This window comes from Rhea pennata, chromosome 3 (assembly GCF_028389875.1).
Source record: "Rhea pennata isolate bPtePen1 chromosome 3, bPtePen1.pri, whole genome shotgun sequence".
Taxonomy (NCBI): Eukaryota; Metazoa; Chordata; class Aves; order Rheiformes; family Rheidae; genus Rhea; species Rhea pennata.
Genome location: NC_084665.1, coordinates 104,332,062 through 104,342,289, shown reverse-complemented (window position 1 = coordinate 104,342,289; position 10,228 = coordinate 104,332,062). Strand labels below are relative to the sequence as shown.

Below are 10,228 nucleotides of genomic sequence, written 5' to 3'. Positions count from 1 at the left end.
AGCAGTGATACTTCACCATCGTTCTCCACACCGCCCCCTCAGCGCACCCACCCGCCACCCGCGCCGCCACCGCCCGCCACGGCCGCTCAACGGCCGCAGGCACAGCTGGCCCCGCCTCTCCGCTACGCCGCCGCGGCGCGCACGGGGCCGGGCGCAGTGCGCAGGCGCGGGCGGCGGCGTGCGGGAGGCCGGGCGCAGAGCGCAGGCGCGGGCGGCGGCGTGCGGAGGCGGGTTTGAACAGTGGCGGGTGCGGGCTGCGGAGCGGAGCCGCGCCGCCAATGGAGCCTGTCCTAAAAGGTACCGGCCTGTGCGCCGTGCGCGGGCATGGCCGGCGGCCCGGAGCGCATCCCGGCCGGCCGGCCGGCCGGGCAGAGAGGAAGGGGCCGCCCTTCTCCCGGGCAGCCGCGGCGCTGCAGCGGGCCCGTTTCCCAGCGCCGCCTCGCCCGGTCCCCGGCCGTTCTCTCGCTGTCCCCGGCAGAGAGCGGCCCGGCCGGGCCGGGTCTGCCCCTGGGACCCACCTCGGGGTGGCGGCTCCCCTCCTTCCCCGTCCGGCCCTCTCCCGGCCTCCAGCGCGGGTTTGGTCGCCTCGTGGCTCTGCGGGGCAAGCGGGGGGCGGCCGGAAAGCGGCGGCGGGAGCGCGCCCAGCCCCGTCTGCCGCCACGCGGCCCGGCGCGGCGGTGCTGCGCCCTGGCTGCCCTCGCTTCGTCCCTGCCTCGGGCCCCCGCAGCCTCCTCAGGAGGCCTCCTTAGGTTGCCCTCACTATCACTGCCTTCTTCGAGGCCTCTCAGCATAAGTAGCTCTCTTAAAAGAACCTGGCTCTTCCCTTCCAGAGCTCGGTGTTCTTTTTTTTGTTTGTTAAAAAAAAAAAAAAAAAAAAAAAAAAACTCCCACTCCTTCCAAGCCCCTTTTCATCTTCATTTTTCATCTACTTTACCAGAACTGCAAGGTGTCCTGCCTGTCTTCTGTAGGAGTGGTTCTAATTTGCTAAGCTTGGCTAGTTAGAGTGCAAAATGTGCCTTTTAGCCTTCCTTTTATTCCCTCTTGTTTTTTGTTTTTTATTCTTTTTACCTTTTATACTAGGTATGCGTATTCCTCCAAGTTCCTTCTTAGAACTTTTCTGATATTTTCCAGTCTTTTTCTAGCAGACCTATAACAGTAAGAGTTATAAAAATATTTGATATGAGAAGAAGTTACTGTTTTTCTTTCTTTTTCTAGTATGCATACAACATTTTTTCACAATAGAGCAGCCAAGGAAAGTAAAACAACTCTAAAAGCTGCCTTTGTCCAGTAGTAAAATGAATACAATTAAAAAGGGAGAATTGGTAGTAGACTTGTTCAAAGTTCCCATGTGTATCTGAAGTCACAATGCTGATAATAATGATTTTTTTTTCTCTGGCTAAGACAAGGAAGTGCTCAATGTATCTTGTTTCTCTTATGTGGTAAAATTACCTAGCAATTATAGCAGGCTAATTAATAACATGTTAGTCTTTATAAAAGTACTTCTACTATTTCAGCATTATTCTGTCCTGTATTTAGAAAGGAGGCAGATGATGCTACATCCGTACTTTCAGTTCATTATTAACTAAGATACATAAACAATGTTTGCTGAAGATGATGCTTCAACTGTCACTTTCAATTTTGTTCATTAGTTCTGAGAGTTGTCTGGCCAGCAGTTTATTTAAAGTTATTCGTGGTGCACTAATGGCCTTACAGTTATCTGGAATTATCCTGATGAGTCACTAGTCAAAGAAGAAATTTTTTGACTAGGATAGCTGTACATCTTTTAGTCTACTGCCCATCCTAAATATAGCTAATGAGGGAATTGCTGTGAGTTTAATTTTTTCGTCCCTCCCTGTCAATACATCTGCATTGTTTTTGTAGGGAAAAAAAAAAGTCAAGTTGATTTATTCCTTGAAAAGATTCTGAATCTGATTGTTAAAGGAAGCTGTGTAAATGTACAAAAAAAGTCTTGTAAAACAGCTGACTTAAAACGTTGTTGCAGAACTAGTGAAATTTCACAAGTCAGTTGGGAGTTATTAAGTACTAATTCCATTACTCCAGAACATAATGGGAAAAACTTAACTTGTGTTAAAACTTGACTGATTCAAAGGTTAGCAGTGTTTAAATGATGGTAAAGATAAGCAGACACGTAAAGATACTGTATTGCTTGATTAGCAGGTAACATGTTTTTAAGTTATTTAACAAATATCAAATGTAATAGTTTATTCCATTACAACTAATTTGAGTACTCTTAAAAAGGAATTTTCCTTCTGCTGCTAAGGTATGATACTCAGTTTATTAAAAATTAATTGCTGGGGAATGCAAAAGCAGAACTTTGTTGGCAAGACAGTTGAACCAGTTGCATCTCAATATACTTAAATGGCTGCTTGTAACTTTTCTCTGATGCAGGTATTTCAGCATTTGTAGATGTTTGGTCATCTAACAGAACAGAAAACTACTCAAAAACCTTTGAACAGCAACTTCTTGATATGGGAGCAAAAGTAAGGAAACTATTTAATTTGAAACAAGTGGAATAGGAAGGCTCTTAATTACAAACTGTAGCTTACTTGTTCTCTTTGTCATGTATATTTATTTGTAGTTTGAGTTTATGAAGTGCAGGAAGGAAGATAATTGCAGACCTGAGAACAGATGAAGGTGCCATAGAATTTTGATTAGTGCCAGAATGGGAAATGCATGTAAAGCATATATGTACATATGTGTGTGTATGTATATATATATATATATCTAGAGAGAGAGAGAGAGAGAGAGAAAATAAACTCCTTGTATGTTAGTATGCTATATACCATGATATTTTATTCTCCCTGTCCTGCAAATCTGTTTCAATTACAGAAGGTGCCAGTAAAAACACATCTAAAAGTCTTTATATATATTTGAGTGATTTCTCCTTTTTTTTTTTTTTTTTTTTTTTTTTTTGCAATATCAAATATGCTTGACTTGTAACTGCAAAGGATGTTTAACTGCCAGCTAAAGTCAGACTAGCATCTCCCCTTCTTGCACATTATCACTGGTTAATGGAGATTTTTACAGCTCGCATTAACTGGGAGTTCACATAAATGTTAAAAGTGTAAATGGGCATGTTAGGTGTATTTCAATGTATTAAATTTTGCTTGTGTTCCTGAAGCCCATCTTTCTGTGTAAATTTAGCTGAGACATCATGACAGAATGTAGAAGAACTCTTTTATAAAAGCAAATGCAACTCAATATACTTTTTTTTGAGTAAGAAATATTTCTTGTTACGTTCTTTTAGACTGTTCTAACAGACATGCAGAATTCTGTTTGATGACTTCTGGTTTCTCTCACAGAAAATAATGACAAAACAAAAGATTCAAAAATCCTCTACCTATTTTGAGTTGGTAAGAAAGTAGATGAATGAAATAAAAAGTACAGACAGATGATACAATGAGCTTATTCAGCAGATCATTGTGACTGAAAAGGGGTGATCCTCCTCCTTCATCACTTGATTTCTGGCCAGGTGATCCATTTGCTTTTATTGGGCTGATATTATTATGTAATTCGTAATATTAAACTGAATTGGCTCACTCTAGCAGGAGAGAAAATTTTCTCATGAGATTGGTTGAGTGGTTGAGTCATCTCAGAGTAAGGTCAATTGAGCATCAGAACCTCTGGGGTTAAGGGAGGAGGCAGAAGATGGAAACTGCTGCATGCAGCTTCCCTTACTGTTGATTTTGTGATGAGAGGAAGGCATAAAGTGGTGCTACTCCATAAATCAGAGGCAAAGCCACATCCAAGGATCTGGCCTCTTCAGGACGTTGGCTGTGAGTCTGATGTAGCCTAAGTGACTTAAGAACTTATATCTGGAATAATACTTATTCCAAAAGAGGTTCATTGGTCCTGTATAACAGGATATTTTGAATCTTGTGGTTAGTGTCTTCTGTGAAGAAGTAAATCAGCTTGCAACTAGAAAAATCTTCATAAAAGTCAAACAATTTTTCTTCTCACAGCCAAAAATAGATCCAGTATACTAGGAACCAAATATATACTAGTGCGATTGAGAGTCACAACAGGAAGCTACACAACTACTGCTGTTTGGTTGTGCTGAAAAGATGCTGCTGTAAAATATGAATCGTTGTCATAAGTAGGATCACAACAGCTGATCAAACTATCCTATACATAGGATGTTTAATCCGCACAAAATGAAACTTTGGTTGTGAAGAATGGAGTAGCTAGAATTAAAAAGACTTTCATTTAGCTGTCAACAGAGATATCTGAAGACTTTTGAACAGTTGTGCAACATAATGAAAATGTGTGAGGTATGACACCAGCTATTCTGATTTGGTTTTTATATCTCACTTTTTAAGCTATAAATGTTCCCATATAACATTTTTGTTCATCACGATTCAACCCTTCCATGTGATTCCCTCAAAACTAAGTGATCTTGAATGATGAGAGTTGGCTGAAATGGTGATGTTAGCTTTTCTATTTAGTCCCATGATTTCTTTGCTAGTTAGAGGAGATAAAATGGGGATTTCTTGGGATAATGACAATTGATTCCTATATTAGCTGTTGAGTAAAATCATGTTGGGCTACTTAAAAATATTGAAAATTTAGTGATATAGCTACACTAGAGAGACGAAAAATATAATCTACAGAAAAGAAGCTTGAAATCAAAAGGCTATTCTAGTCTGCCTTGTAGTAGGAGCACCTGTTTCAAGGTATAAACATTTTTTTTTTAAGTAAAAAGGCAATGCATTGGCTTGACTAATGAGACTTGATTGTACTTGCTTCAGATTTTATTGCTGAGATGAGAAAGATCAAAACAGTCCTTGGCGTTATGTTTAGAGAGTGGTTTTATGTTAATTTCTTATGCGGAAAAAATGGAATACTCTATCTAGTTTCATTAGCATTTTCTGATTAGTAGACTGAAGAATGAGCTCTCTGTGTACTTCTGCAGGTTTCAAAAACTTTCAACAAGCACGTGACTCACGTAGTCTTCAAAGAAGGACATCTGGCTACATGGAAAAAAGCACAGAAGACTGGTGTAAAAATAGTTTCAGTACTCTGGGTGGAGAAGTGAGTAGTATTGAATATAATGAATGTGGCTCATTCTAGAGAGAATCTGTTCTAGTATTGTTTTATTTAAGAACTTAAAATACAGTATCTATTTTGGTTTTTTTTATATATCCGAAATAGTGATAAATCTATGGGTAAATGATCACTTTGCTATGATGGTGTTCCTATTGTAAAGCATATTACTTCTGCCAAGAAGGTAGAATGTTCTCTCTTGAAAAATAAATGTTATTAAAGTAGTTGCATAGTTTGTAACCATCAAGTATTTCAATCCTTTGCCCTCAGATGGCATTCATAGGCAAGGCAGTGAAGGCTCAATATTTATGTTGAATAGAATTCCTCCATTTCCCTATGAAAAGGAACATTTCGTCATCGATGAATAGCAGCTCCCCAGATTCAATCAGGGACGAAAATGAAGGAGGTAGTTGTACTGTTTCTGCACTTAATTCGCATAGACAGCGTGCCTGCTAGTAAGTAAGGAAAAAGTTCAGATGTCGTCTGACTTTTCAGAAATGTGGCAGGGTCAGAATGGAACTGCTTGAAAATTCTCAACTAGCATATGGAAAAAGTTTAAATAAAAAAAAAGATCAAATTTGTCTTGCTGCAAGCCTGTGAGAAAACTTGCTTGTAGTCCATGTTTCTTTCCTCAGAGTTTACTAAGTGGTTGTGAAGCTTAACTTGGATTTCAGATAAACTGTAACAATACTGAAAATCTTTAAAAAATGTGCATGTGTTCTACTCAAACACTCCAATGGACGAATTGCTGTGATAATGGAAAGAAAAATACAAGATGCCCTCTCCTATACTGGTGAAGTGCTACATGCACGAAGAAAGATTAACTGCCTAAGTGGAAAAAGAAGGGGGGGAGGGGGAAAAAAAAGCACCAGTATCTGTAGCCACAAAAGAAAATCGGGCAGTTATACTAATAAAAAAAATGTTTCTGTTTATGCATATCAGATGTAGTAGTTGAAGCTGTACAATCCAGCTGGCTTTAACACTGAGAGAAAATGTATTGTAAGCTCTCAAAACTGAGTATGAGCAATATAAAGTGTTGTTTATATGAATATTTCCTTCTGTGATCTGGGGTTACCTGAGTCTGTGTTAGATTAGTAGTAAGTCCAGCAATGAATTTCTGGATATAAAATTAAATATGCTTCTCAGATGGTGTATTTTTGGCTTATTGTGAAATTTGGAGCCTTAGTCAGAGGAACTGTATTCTAGGGCTTGCAAGTGTTATAGTGTTTTTTTTTTGTTTTGCTTTTTAATTCAGATGAGTAGCATCTGCAACTGAAGGATGAGACACTGCAAACGAGTCTCCAAGATGTACTGTCATAATGGGGATAGGGCTTCTGTACAGTAATCAGCTTTATAAAGGAGTCTGCGTAAAACTGAGAAAGTTTGTTAAAAAGAAATCAAGACAGTGAAGGGGAAAAAAATCCTTGCTGGTATCGTGGAGGTTGCTTAAAGCTCATGTCATGTACAATTGCTCTATCAAAACAGATTTTAGAAAGATGTGAAGGAAATTGGCATAGTAGAATAGTTTAAATAAAAGAAAAGAACGGATAAATACAATTGAAGGAAAAGTCAGTGCAGTTTCTGTTTAGGGAAGCTGTGGCCCGTGGCTATGCTAGACACCTTTGAAGGAATCCATAAGGGACTGAACAAAAAAAATCAGATATAATCTATTTGGGCCTATAAAAGGTAGTCAGTATGCCTCTGAAGGACTCTTTAATCAGCCATGTGGTGAAACAATGTCCACAAATGGGTAAATAACTCTTTTAAAAAAATTAAGATGCAGGAATAAATTGTTGGTTTTGCTAGCAGAAGCAGCTCATCAGTGGAGTCTTGCAGGGATGTGTGTTGAGAGTAGTGTGGTCCAACATATTATTAAATTGAGAGGATTAATAGTGAGTTGGAAATGTCTGCTGATGGTAATTTCCTTAAATTAGGACAAAAATATATCTACATGCATTGCTTTGCTTATTTAATTTTTGTGAAGTGTGAAGTGATGTGCATGTCAGGTGGAAGATGGTCTTCACATTATGTTTGATGACAGGCCTAAATTGGTTATTGACAGGGAAAAATAAGATTTTGCATGTTGCAGTGATAATGCTATGAAAAATTTACTGAAGCGGTAGTCAAAATGAAATAAAGTAGAATATAAAACTTTGATTTGCATAATGAGAAGATTGTATTCTGATGCATACAAAACTGGTCTTTCCTTAAAGTTCTGGCCCCTCTCAAAAAGAAAGTAGTAGAAATTTAGTAGGTTCAGAAAATGGCAATAAGGACTGAAAGTATAAAACGATTTTCTGACAAGACAGGATTGAAGGACTGAAGAGACAATTCATCTTTGTGTGAACACAGAGGGTAATAAGGGAATATTGAATAAGGAATGAACCTACATTGTCCTTTCCGGTACGAGAATTAGAGAGCATTAAAGGAATCTGGCAGGAGGCAAGATTAGAGAAAAAAGTAGTTGATGTTTTTAGTGTAATATGTAGTTAAGCTATAGAACTCCTTGTTGCAGAATAATTGCAGATGCCAGAGGTTTAAATGAGTTTGAAAAGATGTGGGAAGAAAATAAAGGAAAAAATTCAATTAATGTTATCAAAGATGTTATTACCTTAGACTGTCCATAAACCAGAAATCTATGGAATATGGAAGAGTAAACTGGGAACATGTAACTGTTTTCATGTTCATACATACTGTAGGGCATTTTAATATTGGAGACAGGATGTGGACTACTTAATCTGGCCTCTTCTCTTAGTTGTTTGGTGGTTGATCTCTGAAACCACTAGACAAGGAAACAAGTCATAAATAATGACTCTAGCATCTCCTGACTTTTCTGCTTTATGCCGCATACTCTCAACCTGACAGCTAATGGGCCCCTATTTTGAAACTGATAGGTGTACACTGGTATTATTTTCCCCTGAGCACTGCTTGTGCCTCTAAGAGGAACATGCCCTACAGTTTGAGAAATGCTGTGATACTTCTGTCCATATAATTTGCACTGTTTTTTCAGAATGCAAAATCATGTTCAATTTTCCTTACTGAATGATATCTTGTTGGACTCTCGGTAGATTTTGAGTGTTCTACCTCCGATGATGTTCCTGAAACTTGTGTTGGAAGCTTCTACCTTTTGGGCAAGCCTCTCTCTATTTGCATGTAAAGTGAATGCAGTTTTACAGTTTAACAAGAAGTAATTTTGTTGAGAGGGAAAGAAAACTCTTACAAATTTATAAAAATGACAATTGAAATTGCATAAGGTTCATAGCTACAAAGAGCAAAGTTAATGTATTAAAACATCTTTCAAAAGTTTTCCATTTTTTTCTAAGAATGGTAGATATGTATCTAAGAACAGTACACAAGAATCATGGACTTGCTGTAAGATTCATTCAAATGATTTGCAAATTTAATTCAAAATGAGTGAAATTTGAGTTGAAGTGCTAAAAATTTTTTCAATGTGCAGTTTAAAAGAAAAAAAAAATGCTACATAAAATAGAACTACTGAAATCTGTGTGTCAAAATTAAGTCCAAGGGGACTTAATGCTTGCAAGTCAAATGTGCAGTTGGGGAACTCTGCCTGTGTTTCCTTAATAAGGTAACTTGTTAGTATCACAAATGATATGCATTTACACTTAGAAGAATTTTTTGCTTTGCAAAAAATCTAAGTTCTTTGATACTTAATTTTTTTTTCTGTTTAGCTTCTATGAGTATCAATTTAAACTTTAATGTAGCCTGCTCCTGTGTAACGTTTATTAACCAGAAGTTAATAGTCCCTGAAGTCCCAAGTTGTTGAGTACCATCTCTATTTGATACTCCAGGGAACTCTACACTTAATTATTTGCCAAATATATGTAGTTATTTGGCTTCTTTTACTCAAAACTGAGTAAGTCTAAACATTAGATTGTAGTTCTAAAAACATGAATTTAAAAGCAGTTAGATCACTAGGTGTCACTAGAATCACAGTTTTATGTGACTTCTAGAGAAATTGTAGTGTAGGTCTGTAAGGTTCCATACTCTTTCTCCTAATCAATTTAATTGGTGAAAAAACTGTTCAAGAATGAAATTATATCTGGCTATTTTGGTCAAAAAACATTAATTTTTATTTTTTTAAGATGTTCTATATTAATAATTTATCTCAACATTATCTACAATGTTCACAACTATGATTGTATCATATCCCAAGGTAACACTTGTTCCAGTGTTCTTAAGTCAGTCTGTGAATGCAAAGAGACAGGAAAATCTAGGAGTAAGGTGTGAGTTCAGTTGGAAAAAATAAGTCTGCATAAGTATAGATTGCCCCTAGACAAAAGGGGGTTGGTGGAAATCAGAAAACTGATAATAATGGATAAATTATAAAAGCCAGGATCGGGTGAGGCCTTCCTTTTCACTTATGTGAATATAAGTATTTCTTTTTTCTTTCTATTTTCATGATATTCTGTAGATTGTAGTTGGGAAATTACTGTCAAAGTGTACATATTAAGGTTAAGTATTTCACTAGCCAGACTAATGCTACAGTCCCCAAAAAATTCAGAGCAAAATTTGACATTCACGCGAATCTGGCCAGAAGAACCAAATAAAGGGAATTTTGAATGCACAGGGAATAATCCACAGCACTGATGCTGTGATTTTAGAGAACATCATTAGGACAGAAAACATTGTATGATATCCTTTATTAGGCATGTATGGTGTAGTTGTGTGTTTTGGGTTTTTTTTAACATGACAGTAGAAATGCTAAAGACAAACTTAGGAAGGTTGGTGCTTCGCGTATAGGACTTGGACAATTTTTTTGCAATCAAGATTCTCATCCTAAAAAGGATATTGACTGTTCTAATTTATTATACAGATGTCGAGAAACTGGAGTGCATGTTGATGAATCTTTATTTCCTGCAGTATGCACTAATGAAGGATTACCCTTGCTGATTAAAAAAGTGAGTATGTTGCTTTAAGAAAAAGGCCCAGTGCAAGCAAACTTTGATTTTTAAACTTTTCTTCCTGGACTTAAGCATTTGAATTTTTGTTTCCAAACATACTGTAAACTGTACCCATTTGAGCAGGGTTTTAAAGGCATGTTATAGCTGTGATGATTTGACATCTTACCTGACGAAAGGGTAATAAAAGTGGAGATTTTTTTTATTTGTGAATAGAGATATGGAAATAAATGTTTAATTTA

At 37.7% G+C, this 10,228-nt stretch overlaps 1 protein-coding gene across 1 annotated transcript in view; it reads left to right on the top strand.

Annotated features, from left to right (window-relative positions):
- Window positions 1-233: 233 nt before the first annotated feature.
- The window catches only part of MCPH1 (microcephalin 1), a 134,951-nt gene continuing 124,956 nt past the window's right edge, over window positions 234-10,228 (top strand). The window contains exons 1-4 of the mRNA XM_062571120.1: window positions 234-297; window positions 2,410-2,501; window positions 4,934-5,052; window positions 9,902-9,986. Coding sequence (XP_062427104.1) covers window positions 279-297; window positions 2,410-2,501; window positions 4,934-5,052; window positions 9,902-9,986 — 315 coding nt within the window. The 5' untranslated portion in view covers window positions 234-278. The remainder of the gene's footprint in view (window positions 298-2,409; window positions 2,502-4,933; window positions 5,053-9,901; window positions 9,987-10,228) is intronic.